This window comes from Gorilla gorilla, chromosome 3, assembly GCF_029281585.2.
Source record: "Gorilla gorilla gorilla isolate KB3781 chromosome 3, NHGRI_mGorGor1-v2.1_pri, whole genome shotgun sequence".
Classification (NCBI taxonomy): Eukaryota; Metazoa; Chordata; class Mammalia; order Primates; family Hominidae; genus Gorilla; species Gorilla gorilla.
Window position 1 is genome coordinate 195,669,581 of NC_073227.2, and position 20,808 is coordinate 195,690,388.

The 20,808-nt window shown below is 35.8% G+C and overlaps 1 protein-coding gene across 3 annotated transcripts in view; it reads right to left on the minus strand.

The window, feature by feature from the left end:
• The window catches only part of GLRA3 (glycine receptor alpha 3), a 184,642-nt gene that overhangs the window by 30,867 nt on the left and 132,967 nt on the right, over positions 1-20,808 (minus strand). For all 3 annotated transcript variants that reach the window (XM_055384458.2, XM_004040653.4, XM_063705649.1), the window contains exons 6-7: positions 15,041-15,178; positions 9,298-9,512 (exon numbers count right to left, since the gene is read on the minus strand). In XM_055384458.2, coding sequence (XP_055240433.1) covers positions 9,298-9,512; positions 15,041-15,178 — 353 coding nt within the window. The remainder of the gene's footprint in view (positions 1-9,297; positions 9,513-15,040; positions 15,179-20,808) is intronic.

The following is a 20,808-nucleotide window of genomic DNA, read 5'->3' on the forward strand; positions in this document are numbered from 1 at the left end:
AACCATACTGCTCATCCCTCTTCCCTTCATTAATTATACCAGACCACTTTGTTCATTTATTTGTGCAACTGACCCCTGAAGTCATTTGACTTTGTGCTCTTTGATCCTGATATGGTTTGGATCTGTGCCCCCACCCAAAACTCATGTTGAATTGTAATACCTGGTGTTGGAGGTGGGGCTTGGTGGGAGGTAATTCCATCGTGGGGGTGGTTTCTAATGGTTTAGCACCATCCCTCTAGTGCTGTCTTGTGACAGAGTTCTCATGAGATCTGGTTGTTTAAAAGTGTGTGGTGCCTTCCCTTTCAATCTTCTTCCTCCCGCTCCAGCCATGTAAGAAGTGCTTACTTCCCCTTCACCTTCCACTATGATTGTAAGTTTCCTGAGGCCCCCCAGAAGCAGAAGCCTGGATAGCCCGTAGAATCATGAGCCAATTAATCCTCTTTTCTTTATAAATTACCCAGTCTCAGGTAGTTCTTTATAGCAATGTGAAAAATGGACTAAAACAAGTCCAGAGAAATAGATGGCTTGCATATATCTCAGGTAATCCTTCATAACTAAGTTTACTTTTGCACGAACTTTTGATGGGATTATTGAATAGCAGTAATTTTGGATCATATTCCTTAACAAGTACATTGAGTGAGCTGTATTATAACTACAGTATATGCTATGGTTGAGAGACCTGCCGAGATGTATGCCTTTACTTCAGTCCACGTGGAGGTGGTCAAAAGGATTTTCCTGTGACCAATAAATTCCTGTTACAGCTTATAGACAACAATATATTAATGGGCAAAGATATATTTGATGTGGCTAGCTAAATTATAACCCAGATGACCATTAATCAATGGATTCTAGAAACAGAAATTTAAATGTATTTATAAACAGCATAGTTTAAACTTAAGAAAAAGAAATTGATTAAACCAGAACCTGGAGTTTGAATCACAAAATCTCATCTACACCTACATGTAGGAACTCTATAAGGTAAATTTCCAGGGATCCCTTAAGAGAGATAGTTTGTCAATTCTTTTCTCAATCCAAACTTGCTTTTTATTTGAGAAAAAAGTATAATAAAACATCACAGTGTATGCTTTTGATGAGCTAAAATAGCCCTTTGAATAGGGTAATTGGTTCTTCCTTTAATAACATTCAATCCTGGTGGATTGCCCTAGTTCCTCAGAAATGTCAAGTAAACTGTGATGAGTAATTTTGGCTGTGCGATGGGCAAGTGATTGAAGCCTACAGATAACTGCTTTTTCTCTGAGATATGCTGAAAATGTCTCTGCTTGTGTTATGCCTTGTTTTCTGAGGTTTTAATTTCAGATCTCATTGACATTCATTTAATCATTCATTTTTAAAATACAAATTTGTAGTACCCTTAATCCTACATTTCTCCTTAGTGCAAGAACCTGTATAAGAATTTTACATTTTGTAACAGGAAAAAATAATATTAATCTCAAAAGCATTTCAAACTTCATTAAGACCTAAAGCCAGCTAGCAAGGAATCTGAACAAAAGAAAATAATAAATAATGTTTTAAAGACAGGTGTTGAAGTGGAATGAAGCTGATACTGAAAAGGCAAAAGGAGGTAACTCAAGGACTACTTTCTCGGAGCATGAATAACTAGGCAATGAAACTTACGGCCCAGGATATTGTGAGTTTCGACATTCTGACATTTATTATCCTGGAGGGTGACTCACAACAGTCTTGCTGGTGGAATGTTCATGCTGATTATCATAGTCATAACCCTCAGTAAATGAATGATGCTTCTAACACAATATTTATTTTTCACATAAGGGATTTTTGTTTTGTTTTGTTTTTGTGAAAGGGTTTTTCTCTGTCACCCAGGCTGAAGTGCAGTGGTGTAATCATAACTCACTGCAGCCTCAAGTTCCTGGGCTCAAGCAATTCTCCTGCCTCAGCCTCCCAAGCAGCTAGGACTATCGGTGTGTGTTACCACACTTTGCTAATTAAAAAAAAATGTGGAGACAAGAGTCTCACTATGTTGCTCAGGCTAGCCTTGAACTCCTGGCCTCAAGCGATCCTCCCACCTCAGCCTCCCAAAGTGCTGGGATTACAGGTGTGAGCCACTCACGTAATGGTTTTTACTTCATGAGATAAAATACAACGGAGAATCATATAATAATAAAACTTCATTGTTTCCAAAGAGGTGAATTTAACCAATACTTTAGTCACCAGACAAGGAAAGTACAACCAAAAAGACTAAAGAATTTTGAAAAGACACAGTTATCTCTGACTCCCACTTCAGTAACTGGAGTTTTACCATCATTTTTTCTGTAGGATGTAGCTCTTTTTCTTATTTTTAACACTGATGTGAAATTGTCAAATCTAGATGTCACTGAAAATGCTTCTTAGGTGCGTGCAGTTAGACTTCCTGGCATTTCTTAATATATTACCTTTTTTTGATCTACTCAGGCTAAATTATAATTGTGACCTCTCTTTTCTGCATTTTTGTAGTGAAGGTTTTGTGCTTCTATAGCATCATTTTTATTGTAATCATATAAATTCCTGTTCCCTTTTCCTCTGGAGTTCAAGAGCTTCATTTAAAACTTCAAATAGGAATCATGGAGACAGATAAAGCCTGTAAAGGTGTTTGTTTTACTCTGATTTTGGGGCAAAGTGCTTTCTTTCACTGGCGAAGTGGTAGTTTTACATTCACTTTTATCTTTTGGGGACTCATGGTACGATTCTAGGATATATATGAATGTGGTGGATGACATTGTTTACTTAAAGTAGTCTCCAAATTGCATACATATCTTTGTTTTTAAACTTAGTTTGATGTCAAAGCTGTGGTATCATGCCATTTTAAAACAGTTTTAAAGTTTATGATTTGGCCATATACTTTTCCCTAGTTCTATCAGATTTAAGAATTTATGTAGCAGCCCTGTCTCTATCTCAAGTACAGAGAAAATGCTTGATAATCATTAATTTTTCAGCTTGATGGAATCTAATATTTCTAGTAAAGTAGGTCCTAAGTAGGTCCTTGATGAAATCTAATAAGTCTAGTAAAGGAGGTCCTAAGATGAAATGTAGAACTAGAGATATCCATCAATTTCTATCCTTCTTATCATAGAATCCACCCATTTTTAGGACTTTTTTATTTACAAAACAGATAATTTTTTTTATCAGTAATAAAATTGGATGGTATTCATATACATTATATCTTGTGATAAGGGTATGAATAAATAATTATTTCATTTTCTGGGCCTTTTTTCTTTTTCCCCTTTTTCCTAAATTAGTGTATATGGAATCATATTAGTTAGTATGATCCATGAACATTTAAAAAATTTAGTTGAATATATTGCTTATATCAAACACTGTATCATAAAGTTAAATTTATTACACATTCTGTCACAGTAATAAACTTAAAATGAACTCACTTGGATCATGTTTGTACTGAACTTGATTGAAGTAACATTAGTTAACTACATTTTCAGTAAATATTAAAATGTTATGTTTAAATGGTTTGGACCAAAACATTACTGACAATAATAACTATTAATTGCTATGTTAATAGGAAAACCTGATTACTATGTAGCTCTCCTGACCCCATTACATTATCATTAACACAATGTACTCTCCTTTAAAATTTAAGGGTTTTTTTTAGAAGAATAAGAATGCGTATTTGCTAATTAGCTATGAACACAACAGTGAATATAAATCCTTCATTTTTCTTCCCATTTCCTATCTTTTTATTGTAATCAACCACACATAGATATCTGTGTGCCAACACAATTGTGATGTTCAAAAAAGTATCAGTTCAATTTATATTTTCTAATAGTTATAATCATTTTTAAAATTGGTGTTATGAAGAATGAAAACTTAATATAATGTAAAAGCTATCCTCATTATTTTTCTTATTTTTTATTATTTTTTTGAGACAGAGTCTCATTCTGTCACCCAGGCTGGAGTGCAGTGGTGCAATCTCGGCTCACTGCAACCTCTGCCTCCTGGGTTTAAGTGATTCTGGTGCCTCAGCCTCCAGAGTAGCTGGGATTACAGATGCCCGCCACCACGCCCAGCTAATTTTTGTACTTTTTAGTAGAGACGGGGTTTTGCCATGTTGGCTAGGCTGTTCTCAAACTCCTAGCCTCAAGTGGTCCACCCGCTTCTGCCTCCCAAAGTGCTGGGATTACAGATGTGAGCCACCGTGCCCAGACGCTATCTCTGAAAATGAGGACAGTTTCACAGAGAAATTGAAAGGGAAAAAATGAGTGGAATTGAGAAAGGTAAAAGGTTCTAAGTAATCATTGACCATAAACAGCTTTTGGTGCAGAATTTGCAATCTCCACAGGCTACCAGCTTCTCAGCTTCTGTAAAATATTTAATCAAAAAGCCATATTTGAAATTTCAAGGACTCATTATTTTTTAATGTTTAGTAGCTGTTTTCAATGAGATGGCCATAGTGATGGGAGCAGAGAAGTCCACATAGAATCTCCCTAGGATACTTCCCTATTTCTTTCCTATCCCTTCCTCCCCTCTTGTTTTTCTGAACATTTACTGACAAGCCAGAGTGTGGTCTAAGAAAGGAGACCGAAAACTTAAACAAATAATTTTCCCAAGGTAGATAAGATTATTTACAATTCCCTTTTCCTTTCTTCCTCTCTAAGTCTTCCCTGTGGGTGGAGTGCACTCTTCAACCCTATTGACTTTCGGTTTGGCCATGAGACTTGTATAATTTGTGGAATGAGAACAGAAGCGACTGTGTGCCAATTCTGAGCACAAGCCTTGCATGTTTCTGCTTGCCTTCTTGCTCTCCAGCACTCCTCCATGGAAAGACCATGTTACAGGTCCCTGCAGCCCCAGAATGAGGACACAGAGGGAGCAGATCTGAAACCCACTCCACAACCTAGATCCAAGCCCACTCGAACAGCCAATCTCAGGGCAAGCGCAGAAGAGATACAGGCACCTCACAGTCCTGTGAGCAAGAAGAAATGTTGTAAACCATTGAGATTCAGAAGTTGTTATGCAGGATAATTGCGATGTAACTGGATTATCAGCCCCAAGTGCCAAGAATATCATAATATTAATATATTTTGTTAAGAGCTAGGGTTTGGATAAACTTGAATCTAGAGATTCCCCCACCCTGCCAAGTTTCTATCTGTGTATGTGAATGTGTGCGTTGTGTATAGTGTGTGTGCATGTGTGTGTGCATCTGTTTGACATGCTATGTTCAAAAGTCTCTGATATGATAATAAGTTTAAAAGACTAAAATAAGGTATGCATAGTGACACTTGTGTACTTCTGCAGATGATATGAAACATAAAACACACACCAGACCTGCTCCTTAGCCAGTCTCTATGAAACAGGATGAAAAAAAAATGATGACGGTAGGTCTCTAATAGGAATTAATTGATTGTTGAAATCATAAAATAAAGGGTAAGGTGTATATAATATTGCTGTATGGCCAAGATTTCTCCAGAGTTCCCTAATGTGGATTCCTTCTAGTACTCAGTTTACAAATTAAAATTATATTTTGTCTCTTCTACTGATTTTCTCTATTCTTACCCATCCCCATACTTAATTCCTTCAGTGCCAAGGTCTTAACTGAATATTGAAATCAAATTTATACTAAAAATAATTGAATTATTATTACTATCCCCTCTTTCAACCCTGATGAAATGAATCCTAAGAAGGAGGATTTTCCATATCTAAAAAAAGATTACAGAATGCTGAGATCTCAAAGAGTTTGGGAGTAAAGTTTTGGGGTGAGTGGGTCTTGCCTTTAACCAAACTGTCTAATATATTCTGTTTATGGGTAGGGATAGCCCTGGGAGGGGAACAGAGAGAGAAGATTTTCAGCTGGAGGAAGAGGGCCAAGCACAAATACATCTTCTTTCCCTGTCTTTCCAGGCTTTCTTCAACTAGAAAAATCACCTCTAGTCCACTTCCCAATTCATTTGTAGTTTACTCCCTAAAGTCTGAGGGCTGGGTGTCTTTGGTCAGAACTTTGGAAGTTCTTAGTTTTTGACAATTCCATGTGATTGTCTTGTAAATGTCTCCAAGTTAACATGTTTTAGAAAAGAACCCACAATTAACCTTTCCCCCAACCTTCCCTATTAGTAACTATCACCTCTACTTGCCTAGTTACTTACTTGAATGCTACCCTTGACTCCTGCATTTCCCTGAATCTTCCATGTTCAATTCAGAAGCAAATCCTGTCTGTTTTACCTCCAAATATATTTTTTCAGAAACATTTACTTCTTTCTAAAGCCATCTGCTACTCTCTAGCTCTGTTGCTACCAATCTTGCCAGATCATCATCTGCTGTGGACTACAATAGCTCGCTTGGTAGACTCCTTGCTCCCACTCTGCCTCTTCTATCTGGTCTTCAAACAGAAGTCAGTGTAATTGCTCCCCTTATTAAAATTCATCAGTGGCCCATTGCTGCACCCAAATTAAACCCAGTCATTACCAAGGCCTATGAAGTCTTCCTTGATAGGCCCCATGATCATTACCATCTTTTCTCACTCTGCCTCAAGCACATGGTGTAAGAAAGTGCTCCTAAAGTTACACAACCTTGAAAATTTGCTGGGAATAGAATGCATATATCACCTTCTTATGGCCACCTGATACAGACACTGCAAAAATGTAAAAGAGTTCAAGTTTCAAGGAATCAATCACAGGAATGTTCTTGCTTTGAGAGACTACATGCTTGAGTTATCATGACATTGTAGAGGCTGATGCAATAGAAAATATCAGAGACGAATATCAGCTCTTTAGTTCTCTAGAAGCTGGCTAAAGTACATTCTTTGAGATTTCATTCTCTGAGTCTTACTTAAGCAATTTCTGAGCTTTTTCTTATCTTACAGGAGATGTATTGACACAGAGCCTAGACCAAACACTAGGCAAAGATCACAAAATTATGATTTATTGTTTCACTCTCCTATGTTTTATAGTCAATTTTCCTGAATGTAACTTTGTTTTCCTACTTCCTAGAAATTGTCAGTAGGTAAATTCTGGGTGTTTTAGTGGCAAGACTTTCAGACTTCTGAGGGTTCTTTTGTGAGATTGAGAACAGAAGATCTTAAGGTGCATGGTCTCACACATCTGTTTCTAAATGCAAGTTATAAAGCAATCACCTCCTGTCTCTCTGGCCCAAAAAAGTCGCAGAATCAGAATTGTACTTTTAAAGAGATTTTCTACTCTTTTGAATGGTCTCATCCAATAGATTAATTCTTGTTGTTTATCCTGGGTCCTTGGGGTCTGCCCTACTAAAATTGAATGTAAGTAACTAATTATGCCAAACCTCCTATTCCTGACTTATCTTGAATTCTAAGATGATACAGTCAACTTCTTTTAAGGTATCACTTTCTCAATCAATTCCTTTTGTGGGTCAGAGTCGCACCTGTCATCACATTTTTAGATGTCATTGTCTCTATGATCAGAGAGATAGACTTTGTACACATGTATGTGTATAGTTGAACTCATGGCTGAAAATTTATTTCTTCTGTAAGTTCTTGTGGAAATTAAAGCCTTTTAAAAATGTCTCCTATTTCTTGAGAAAAAAATACAAAGCAGTCCTAGACATTCTTCTTTTTTTTTAAGTTGTGCCTCCATTCTGTGTTTTTAATTTATTGCTTGCTTTATTTCTGCATCCTCTACTCACCTTTCCATGCTCCCCCAATTCTACCTTAATCTCTGTATCTAAACGTCTTTCTGTTGTGCCTTGTAGAAGCCATAGATTCTCCTTTTTCTGACTGACAGCATACAGACAAATGAGCTTTCATTTCTGTTTAGCTCATGAAGATCAGTGAGTAAACTGACGATTTCCTTTACAAGTTAACTATGAAATTTCCACTATTACCCAGAGCTCTTGCAACATTTATCCTTATGTAAATAAGCATTGAGTATTATTAGTTTACATTTATAAACAGATTTATAATTTTCACATGAAAAATATTTTAGAAAACACTAGTTGATGCGAACAATTTTGAAAATACAATTAATTGTTAATAAAAGTAGACATTATTAGGAAAGACAACCATTAACTTTTAGTGAGGCAGAGCATGTTAATATCATATTTTAATGATAAAATTCCTATTTTCAATTTTTATTTATATGGGCATTTCAATCTAATAAATTGAATCATAGAATGAATTAATAGAAAGGACTAAGGGAGCCATGACAATAGATTTATAATTTACTTGGTGTGGCAAGAAGATAGCATCAAATGCACACAAAAAAAGTTAATATGATTTTATTGCATTGAAGTACTTCATTTCAATGAAAGTAATAGTAAAGCTTCTTGGAAGCTATGCAGAATTACTTAATTTAGATGACAGAAACTTCTTCTTAGACGTCATTTTAGGGGAAGAAAATAATTTTCTATTTCTATGCAGCTAAATAAATGAAAAGAGTTTTATTTCAGTATATCTTATGCAAAGCAATATTGGGTCTTTTACAAACCTCACAGAGGGAACAATTTTATTTTAATTCTGGCAGCTCAGCATGGATGAAAATCGTGGAATTAGATAAGGTCTCCTTCCTATTGATTTATGGTTACTTAAAAGCAAAAGGGAGAAAAAAACACAAAAATAATATATACCATATTGGGCTCAGGGTGCAGCACTATGGGCACTCTAATAAAATACTTGTAGTATAATTGGTATATTTCTTCTGGAAATAAATTTGGCAATACATATCAATGCATACGGCTATCACTGCAGCAATTCCGTTTATAAGAATATATGCTAAGAACATAATACAAAATATGTGTAAAGCTATGTGTGTGTGTGTATGTGTTTGTGTCTATATATAGATATATATGTGTGTTTCCATAAAATACGTGTGTTTATAAATATAGATGATATGTGTGATATGTATAGACACAGGCACACACACACATATACATATACACTCATATATATAACATTTATTATAGTATCAGTCCTAAGAGTGACTAATTATGGCATATCCATACAATGGAGTACTATGCCACCATTTAAAATTACCATGTAGATTCAACTTAAATGTTTAATATATTTCTAAATATTTTAAAACCTATTGATACAAATAATTCCATAGCGTATAAGAGTATTATTGATATTTAAATAATTGGGAATAATAACACAAAATGTGAATAGCGGATATCACTGGTTTGCAGAATTTTTTTCATTTATTTCTGTTTTATGTGTTTTCTGCTTTGGTTATATATTACTTTAAAAACCAGTAATGCCATTGAAATGCCATTGAAAAATATCTGACCAAAGCTGACAATGATATCTTTGCAAGATTTATAAGTGTGTGTGCAAAGATGTGCATGCTCATTCAGTGCACTTACTTTTGGCAAGGAAGCTCGTGATCCTGAACTCTGTGTAGTCATCGTTAGCACAGTGGTTATCCCCAGAGCTACCCTGGCCGGTGCTGCATCCATGTTGATCCAGAACGAAACCCAGGATAGAATAACAATCAGGAGACTGGGAATGTACATCTGGATCAGATAGTATCCCATTTGTCGCTCCAGATGGAATCGCACTTCTATACACGTAAACTTTCCTAATTGGTGGTAAGGTAAATACAGCAATTAGTACAAATAGGTCTTTGTTACGGCATCAAATATCAAAATTTCTTTTTTTTTTTTTTTGAGACAGGGTCTCACTCTGTCCCCCAGGCTGGAGTGAAGTGGCATGATCTCAGCTCACTGTAGACTGCGCCTCCTGGATTCAAGAGTTTCTCCTGCCTCAGCCTCCCCAGTAGCTGGGATTACAGGCATGCACCACCAAGCCCGGCTAATTTTTTTTTTTTTTTTTGTAGAGATGTGGTTTCACCATGTTGGCCAGGCTGGTGTCGAATTCCTGACCTCAGGTAATCTGCCCACCTCAGCCTCCCAAAGTGTTGGGATTACAGGTGTGAGCCACTGCTCCCGGCCTCACAATTTCATTTTGATAAGGATTCTGTCACAAAACTTTCCATGACAATGAAAAGAGTCTCATATTGATTCTTGAAAAAATATTTTTCACTGTTAGCATCAAGAAGCAATGTAGTAAAGAGAGCGTACTCTTTTAGGAAATAGTAGGAAACTTTATTACTTCCGACTTGAAAAGTGCTCCACACTTGTCAAGATATCCAAAGATTTATTATTTCACTTGATTATGACAATTGCTTCTGAAGCAGACAGGAGAAATATATACTTATTATATGAAGATCTTCTTTACTCATAGACTGTTTCTGGTGCTTTGAGTGCTTCTTTAGAGCCAGGTGCTATTTGTTGCAGAAGCCTTTCCATTTTCTTTAAAGTAAGTGCTAGAGGATAAATACAATTGAACACGAATTATTCCTTGAATAATAAAGCAAACAAATAGGAAAATATGTGTTATTTCCCATTAATAAATTTGAAAATAACTTAAAAACACACTAAAAACAACGGGATCCATTTGTACTATACACTTATGCTTTTATGTCTCTATTATTTACCTCTATTTTTGTAAGCAATACATAGAGGAGTAAATGATGGTTTAATAAATATTAAGTCGATATTTTTTGCTTGTGTCCTGGTTCTACTCCCTACTCTATTGATATTGATTTATACTACTCTATGTTATCTCTCCTTTATAAAAATTGTTCTTCTAAATCACCCAGTTCTTGGTTTAATTGCTTTTATTTGAGTTATTTTAAGAAGGATGAGGTCAGAAAGTTAACATTCTGCTCTTTAAGTAACATTCTGTTACTTATGATGAAAGAAAGATGTTAAAGAGCAATTGCTGTCCTATGGCTAGGTAGGGCTCAGTGCAAAGCTTCTATTCATGTGACTTGGGCCTTGCATGATTGCACAGGTAATGCACGGGCACTATATCTGGATGAACCCATGCATGTGTTTCCAGAGCTTAAGTCTCAACAAAAGTTCATAAAGTCCAGAAAACGTGGATTCCACTCTTAAGTGAAGAGTAATCAGAAACATATGTGCAAACCATACATGCTCCTTTTATCAATTTATCAAATATATACAAAATGCCTAAAGATTCCTGAAATACATGAAAATACTTTAGATTTTAAAGTGCTATAAATATAAAGATTTAAATTTTGCTATGAAAAATAATGAAATGGAATAAAACAAGAATAACTGAAACATATTTATAATATCAGTTAAATAACTCACTAAGTAATCCCATAGCATAATTAGTAACAAATACTAACCATTCAGATACTTTGTATAAATTCTCTAAATTTCAGGTGATTCTCAAGGAAAAAAATAAGCTCCATTGTGTTTTTATTTAAAAAGAGTGTTTTTCAAAGTTCAAAATCACTAATCATCAGAAAAATGCAAATCAAAACCATAATAAGTGCAATCCCAGCACTTTGGGAGGCCGAGGCGGGAGAATCATGAGGTCAGGAGATGGAGACCAACCTGGCTAACCCGGTGCAACCCCGTCTCTACTAAAAATACAAAAAAATTAGCCAGTCGAGGTGGTGGGCGCCTGTAGTCCCAGCTACTCAGGGGGCTGAGGCAGGAGAATGATGTGAACCCGCTTGCAGTGAGCGGAGATCTTGCCACTACATTCCAGCCTGGGTGACAGAGCGAGACTCCAACTCAACAAAACAAAACAAAACAAAACAAAATAAGATATTATCTCACCCCAATAAAATAACTATTATCAAAAAGGCAGAAAATAACAAATGCTGATGAGGAAGCAGAGAAAGGGGAACACTTGTACACCATTGGTGGGAATATAGATTAGTCCAGCTACCGGAGAAAAGAGTATAGGAGTTCCTTTAAAAAGTAAAAATAAAGGTACCATATGGACTACTGGGTATATATCCAAAAGAAAGAAAATCAGTGTATTGAAGAGATACATGTTTGTTGAAGCCCTATTCACAATAGCTAAGATAAGGAACCAACCCAAGTCTCCCTCAGTGGAAGAATGGATAAAGAAAATGTAGTGTATATACACAATGGAATATTATTCAAACAAAAAAGAATGAAATTCCATCATTTGTAGCAACATGGATAGAACTAGATGAAATAAGCCAGGCATAGAAAGACAATATCACATATTATTATTCACATGTGGGAGCTAAAATAATTGACTTCATGGTTGTAGTGAAGCAAATAGTAGTTTCGAGAGGCTGAGAAGAAGGCAGGTGAAGAGGTTGGTGAGTGGGTTTAAAAATACACTTAAAATGAATAAGTTCTAGTGTTCAGTAGCATAATGGGGACCATTACAGTTAACAATACTTTATCGTACATTTCAAAATAGAAAGAAGAAAAGATCTGGAATGTTCCTAGCACAAAGATTTGATAAATATATGAGGTGATAGATATCCCAATTACCCAGATTTGATCATTACAGATTTTATGTTTGTATCAAAATCACATGTACCTCCAAAAACATGTACAGCTATTATGTATCTATAAAAATTAAAAAATGTTTTTATAATATTGCTGGGAAAGAAAATAAAGGGATACACACATGAACACAAATATACACCATTGCTTGTACATAAATAAATATACTCAGTATATGTGGATCTGATGAGATAAAAGAACAAGTTGGACAAAAAAATCCATCACTTATGCATGACAGCAGACCCCAGAAATACAGTGATCAACAGAATAAATATAATACAAACTTAGGGCAATGAAAGAAACATGCAAAAAATAAGTAAACATACAATTGAATGATATAATTTCAGATGGTGAAAGCAGAATTTGGGCGTTTAACACATATTGTTACATATGGATGTTTCAAGAGTTGGCATTTGAATAACCCTGAAGAAAGTGGGAGTATTAGGCTTGGAACAATTTCAGGAAGAACTTTACATGCAGAAGGAAGAGCAAGAGCAAAGGCCCTGAGACAGACAGAGACGATTTTGGTGTATATAAGCAAGCAAGTCATTGTGGCAGGGTATTACGGAGCAAGGGGAAGAGAGGTAAAAGATTTTGGAGAAATTATTAGAAGGAGACAGATCATAGGATGCTGTAGCACATAACTAATAAATACTTCAGGATAGTGAAAATAAAACTGAATAAATCCTCTAATTTTGTGCAATTAATTTGTGTATGAAAACATTTTTAACTTAAGTATATTTCATTTTCTGGGGGGAAAGGGTATTTTATAAATATGGTTCTTAGGTAATCTACTACTGTTGTTTGTTGTATTTTCACAAGTAACATAAAAGGTATATGTGGTATCTAGGCCTATCATTGGAAAACAAAAGATTCTTGTGCAATGTAAAAGCAAATATGAAATGGAGTCTGGGATCTGAAGCAAATTAACCACATACTTGAATGACGACTCTATGAGATGCTTTTATTCTCTACATAATTTGGGCACGTTATTTTGCTTCTGGACAGTACAGTGCTTCTAGAATGTAAAGTTGTAAGATCTCTACGATACCACCCAAGATGTCCCATTCCTTGCTTATAGTAGGCATTCATAAATGTAAGTTCTTTTCCTTTAAGCTGTAATAGCTCATTTGATAACTCAAGGAAGTATGCAAACTTACTTTACACTAAGGAAGTGTCTTGAGACCCTCTATCATAAAAATTCATCCCTAATTGATGTTTATAACTTCACCTCTTGTTCTGGGTTAAATGATATCTCCCTAAGATTCATGTCCACCCAGAACGTGTGAATGTGAACTGACTTGAAAATAAAGTATTTGCAGATACCATCAAGTTAAAATGAAATTGTCCTGGATAAGAGGGGGTCCCAAATCCAACATTACTGATGTCCTCATAGAAAGAGGGAAATTTGGACACGGAAACACAGACACACAGGGGAATCCCATGTGACTCTGGAGGCGGAGACTGAAATGATGCACCTGCAAGCTGAGAAACAAGGTTTTCCAGAAATAGGTAGTCAGGAAGAGACAGGGAAAAACTCTTCCCTAAAGCTTTGAGGGAAAGCATGGCCCTGCTGACACCTTGAATTTTGGACTCCTACCCTCCAGAACTGTGAGAGAACACATTTCTGTTGTTTTAAGTCACCGTTTGTGATAGGTTATTATGGCAGCCCTAGAAAACTAATATACCTCCCTAAGCCAAATCTAGGGGATTTTTAGCATCTGTCTAAGGGAACTGAGCAAGGACAGTGCTATTGACTTGCCTGCCCTTTATCTTTGTGTTGAGATGTTAAACTTGTACTCCCTAATAAGCTCCCTATCAGCTTCATCTCTGAGTTAAAAGGAAAATGGTAGTGACTTTTTGATCAGATATTGTGAATTTGCTAAGGAGATAAGAGAGACTAGGGACTTTGTATAGTGAAAAGTCACAGCACAGTTCTGGAAAATGCTGAGTCCACGATGAATCATAGTTACTGTAATGAAATGATAAGAACAGAAGCTGATGCTAGTGGGAGGTCATGTACTCACCACAATGGAGTGATGCCTCAATCATGGGCCATTTAATGGCATTCAGAGAATTCCATTACTTTCTAACTGTATGTATACATTCTAACTGTATACATTCTAACTGTACAGTTAGAATACGTCTTATGGAAATAGCCCATGTTAGTTAAAGCAACTGAACAGAATTTGCCGATGTACAAATATCACATTGAGTCTCTCAATTCTTAGTGTTGATAACTATATCTGATATTTATCTCAAGTGTCTTAGTGTGAATAGTAGGTGCTTAGGCAAAAATACACTGAAATGCATGAAAATATGACAAAGGGAAAAATTAGGCAACAAAGCTTTTTTCTTTTTTAAAAAAAGCAATTTTTAAAAAAATGTTCTTAACAGATACAGTGTTTACTGCCCAAGAAAGGTTAAAAACACATTTTACTGTTCACAGAAATTAAAGGAATAGTTTTGGAAACATTATTACTATGTAATTATGAGCTTTTCATTAAAAATTATTTAAAGATAATTGAACACCAAGCATTACTTTGGTCTCATACAGACCAATTATTTAACAATATGCAATGAATCAAAGTATTCATAGGTTTCAAATGCATCCATTTTCTGCTATATAAGAAAAACATTCATCTATGAACAGTTAAATAACTTAGCATTATAATGAAGAAACATCTGGATATCATAAAACCACAAGTAGTAAGTGTAAAGAACACTACTCAACCCCTACCTGTATTGTAATGTTTAGTGCAGTACCGTAAATCTTTTTCTTCTTTCAACAGAAACTGGGGCAAAGTGAGTCCTTCTGCCACTTGTACGGGTGCCTCATCTTGCCATTCAAAAATGAGATCATTCATTGTGTACCCGACTAGGCAAAACATAATAAAAATATGAATAGTCTAAAAAGGGCATTCAAAGAAAAGAAATACAAATTACTTTATAGTCACATAGGATGAGAAGACCAAACAGTGTCATCTTATAGTAACTCTGTGGATGGAGCTATTCATTGCCCAATTCCATTTCATAAATGTCTATTGAAGTCTATTCATGTGGAACTCCCACCAAATAATATGAGAAAACAAAGTGGACTCGTTAAAAGTATACCATGGCATGTCAAAACTTGAAGGGACATGCATATACATTCTTTCCTTGGGATGGGTAGCTACTAGATTAATTTTGTAATTTTCATTTTGATTTCATTCCATCTGGTTTCTCCTTACTTTCTTTCAAATTATTCAGGACTTTCTCAACAAAAACTGAAATTGTCACTCGTTAGAAAATGACTTTTTTTTTTTTTTGAGACGGAGTCTCACTCTGTCACCCAGGCTGGAGTGCAGTGGTGTGATCTCAGCTCACCGCAACCTCAGCCTCCTGGGTTCAAGTGATTCTTGTGCCTCAGCCTCCCGAGTAGCTGGGACTACAGGCACATGCCACCATGCCCTGCTAATTTTTGTATTTTTAGTAGAGACGGGGTTTTACCATATTGGCCAGGCTGGTCTCAAACTCCTGACCTCGTAATCTGCCTGCCTTGGCCTCCCAAAGTGCTGGGATTACAGGCGTCAGCCACCGCGCCCAGACAGAAAAATGACTTAAACTTAGTGTAAGAATAAATGTCAGAAATCTCTTAATTATATACAGATTGCTCAAGGATTTAGGCATGTTAATTTTACTTCTGCTGTGTTTTGAATCTTTCCAGAGTTGCATGTAGATAGCATTTATTTCTGTGCACTTAAACCCATTTAGAAAATATCTACAAAGCAAAAATGGAGAGGAAAAAGAAATTTATTTTTTCGTGAAGATTTTGAAACACATTTCATCATTTAATGATTCATCAATTTCTTAGATTAATTTGAATTAAGCACTTAATTCAAAGAGAGGGTAGCATTCATTATTGATATATATGGGCTTTTAAAAATTCCATCCTTTATAAATAGTCAAGGTTTGGGCCAGACACATTATATTTTTATCATGGAAAAATTTCAACTCCTTAAGCCATAATGTTGAATAGAATTGGAGTATTTTCTTTAGAATTTCTTGAACAGGCAAATGAAAGCTTATTATAGAACTCACGTATTTTCTTTTCTCTTTGGAACATCTACACCAGTATATTGCTGGCAGCTATTGTATTAAAAAAAAAAGTATATTTTCACTACCATAAAGGATTCTCTTTTTCCCCCTCATGAAAATAAATAACAACTTGGGGTTAAAAAAAAAGAAAAAGAAAATGACTTAAACTATAACATTTGTGGGGGAAAAATACTACCACATAATGCCTCCTTGATTTAATCATTAAACATGGGACAGTTTGTGGAAGTGGAAACCTTTGCACATAATATCAGGGAATTCAGGATAGAATTGGTTAATGGATTTTGTAATAGGTCAGCAGCCTTTAATAAACTAAAATTTCATATTTCTATATGGGAGGTATCTAAGAACTGCAGATTTTTATCTTCTTCTTCCCTCTGAGTGAGAAGCTATTGAAATGTATGTTTAAAGACTACTGCAGAAAATGAGTCAAAAGTGAATGGGACCTGTGAGGCAGAATTGTTGTTACTTTGATCAATGAGTTTCTTGATGCACAATTACCATGGAGGTAGAGAGAGGAGGCACGGTGTGGCCTCTGAACCAAGTCAAATAGTCGGTATGTTAAAAGCGCTTGGGCGCAGTGTCTCACATCTGTAATACCAGCACTTTGGAAGGCCGAGGTGGGCCAATCAGCTGAAGTCAGGAGTTTGAGACCAGCCTGGCCAACATGGCGAAAGCCCGTTTCTACTAAAAAACACAAAAATTAGCTGGGCGTGGTGGTGGGCACCTCTAATCCCAGCTACTTGGGAGGCTGAGGCAGGAGAATCATTTGAACCTGGGAGGCAGAGGTTGTAGTGAGCTGAGATCGACCATTGCACTCCAGCCTGGGCAACAGAGTAAGACCCTGTCTCAAAAAACAAAACAAAACAAAGCAAAAAAAAAAACAAAAACAGAAGCTCCAGGTCTGTGAAGCAGCACAGAAGGGAAATGGTCCCAAACAAATTCTCCTGGAAACAAGCTTGTATTGTAGAGAAGAGGCTATGTGAGTGACTGGAAACCACTGGCATGGAGCAGGTTAAGCTGAATAGAACATTGAGTAGGGAAAGGAACTGATCACCTTCCACCCTCCCCAATACCTGGGAAAAACTCTCCCAGACACAGTGAAATCTGCTCCAGCTGTGGTGGTAGTGACTGGAGCCAGATGCCCTATCACACTTGACCCCTAGGTATACCTCACACCGTCCACTCTACAGGCAGTGGAGATGGTAGTAGCAAGAGCATCAGTAACCAGATCTCTTTAGACTGTATGGGATTCTGCTTCTGAAGTTTTCAGCAGAAGTATCATCAGTGTGATGGCTCATTATGGAGCAAGCACTATTTGGTAGAGTTTGTGAAAGTCATTGAGATTGAAGGAAGCGTGCATCTACATCTGAATTTTGACTCCAGAACAGATGTGGGAACCTGAAGGACTGTCCCCTAGGCTGATGGATTTAACACAGCAGGGACTTAATACCTGCTTATACTAGAATACATTTCATTGACCCCTGCGATTAATAATGATTTGATTGGTAATAATAGAAAGCTTTCACTTTCATTCATAAATCCTTTAATATGTCCATTATAAATACCATTTTACCGAGAAAGTAGATGCACATTTCTCAATGATTTAAGGATAGTAAAATAGGCACCAATTCTACCTTCTGCCAGATAAGACATGTTTCTCATTCTTCCACATCTATAATCACTGAAGACAAAATATATGAGATTGTGTCCCCATTTAGACAGATGAATGGAAAAATGACCTGAAACTTCAATTCGTTTTTATATTCTAAATTTTTCTCAAGATATTCTGTGAAATGAAACTAGCTCTATGAAATTCCTTCAAAGACAAGCTTTATTTAGTGGCTAATACAATTTATAGACAGTATATGTATCTTGCTTTTGTTTCAAACAGTCATCCACTTTAGTTTAAGTATGTGTATTTCATAGTCATACTATCCTACTTCACTATGGTTCAAAAAATACTTAAGTTTGAAACCAGAAGGAAAATAGTAAGAGGCCATGGTTGGGGGCAATTCCTTTATTTGAGTAACTTACTGGTTGTTAATGATAACAACTAAGTGGTAATATTGTCTTAATAAACTCTCAAACATAATTTTAAAAAATCAATACTTTTTTACACTATTCAAAATGTTTTAAGATCCTTATGCTTTTGGTTGGTAGATCTTTATACAAGTCTGAGAATGTTAAAGAGAACAGACTGGTTAATGAGATCAAGCTTGTGAGCTGAATTACCTGATACCACAATAAGCTTGCCAATGAAAACTAATTTATTCAGGGAACAGACATTAACCCTAACTTCAGTCAACAATCTCATATGGTAGCTACAATAAAACATGTAAACCAATGGCTCAGTGCAACCAAACGCTTGTTTTATCAAATAGTTATTTATTGAGTACCAACTGTATGGAAGATGTCCTGCTACGCTTCAGGCAGTGTGAGATATTATTGCCGAGTAAAGAGTAAGTGGCACGAGACGGGCAGAAACTGCTGTGTGCATTTAGCGTGGGGTTCTGTGATATCTACCTAGGCCTCATTTGAGCTGGATCTTGAAAACAAGGCAGGGGATGCATATAAAGTATGCAAAAGAAGGTGAGGCACTTCAGGCTCAAGAAGCAGCAAAATCATTTGAAAGAAACTGCGAACTCCCAAGGTTTATAATAGCAATGGGAACAGCTTCATTTGTCTAGAGCCAGTTTGCATGAAGAAGCATATAAAGTGACAAGTAAGATGATGTAAAGTTCAAATTTCCAGTTTAAAATTTTGATCATTGGAATCTTTTGAGCAAGGGGTGAACCACAAAATTTGTGCTTGAGTAGCATTACTCTAGCAGGATCCTTTCATGGAATTCACAAGGTCAAAACTGCTTTCATAAACATAATAAGACATTTGCCTTTTTCATTGTGTCAACATTTGCGCTGATGTTGAAAAAACAATGGTGGGTAAAACTTCTAGTGCTTTAACACAAATAAAGGGGCTGGCACCAAACTGTGCTAGGAGTTACTGTATTTTTACTGCCATATCTTGCAGCAAAAACAATCCCATTTTTATTTATGAATGTCTTTGATCCTTCATGAAACAGTAAATATCTTACAGTAAAAACAATGCCACCTTTATTTCGGAATGTTCTTGATCTTTGATGAAGCACTAACAATTATTAATTTTACTAAATTTGGACCCTATGTAAGTACCTTTTAATATTCTGTGTGTCAAAATGGGAAGTCTGCACAAAATACTCAGCTGCAGGCTGTAATATGATTCTTTCAAGGAAAATCACTGGTGTCTTTGAGTTGCAAGCTGAACTAGCTTGGGGTTTTTGTGAAATACTATTTTTTACGTGAAAAAAATGGGTGGAAACTGTGGTTACTGTGCCTAGGTATTTGGCAGACCATTTTCTCAAAGATGAAGGAAGTGAACTTATCTGAACTTGTCATGTTAAGGAAACAACAGACAGTATTTGCTGTCAATGATAAATTTTGAACTTTGAAGTCAAAATTGGAATTTTGGAGAAATTGTTGTTACAGCATGAGCTTGATAGCTTCCCAATACTTAAGAGATTTTTTGATGGGCTTGATGGTGACATCCACAAATGTGATATTTTGATATGTATGATGAAGTGTGTCAGCTGTTTGGAAGATCTAAATAACTCATCAATCTGATATTTTCAAAATGACCAAAACATGTTTAAAAAGCATACATGAAAGACCCATTCAAAGTGCAAGATAGACAAGTTAGTTTTAATTTAAAAGAGTAGGAAGAGTTCATTGATATGGTTTCCAATTCCACATTGCAATTAATCTTTAAGAGACTAAAAGTTTTTTGCCTTCAGAAGAAGGCAAAACAAAACAAAACAAAATGAAAACCCTCTCATTCTTCTGCAGTGGTCCACAAGGATTATAAGTCAGAGGTAACACTTCAGTAGATAATTTAACCAAAATTGGCACATAATTAACTTTGTGCTTACAGAAAAAAAAGGAAAATTTCAAAGTTTTCAGTCTAAGTCTCTGACAAGTAGCTATGCAACAATATTTGCTTGTATTTCATACCTCATGACATTAGAGTAGCTTTCTTTTACCATCAAATAAAACACCTTTCCTCCAGTTGCTCTACCTTACCTATTTTCTGTTTATTTTTTCCATAGTACTTATCCTTACCTGACATTATGTATATATTCATCAGGTTTTGACATTATATATATTCATCAGGTTTTTTATTTTGTTTTTCTACTTTGTCCCCTAGAATCTATTCTTTATAGAAGCAGAGACTTATTCTGTTTTAGTCAGTGGCATATTTTCTATTACCTAAAATAGTATGTGGCAGCATATAGCAGGTGCTTGAATATTTGAATTAGAAATAGAGAAGGCATAAAGGGGAAGGAGGAAGTGTGTGTGTGTGTGTGTGTGTGTGTGTGAC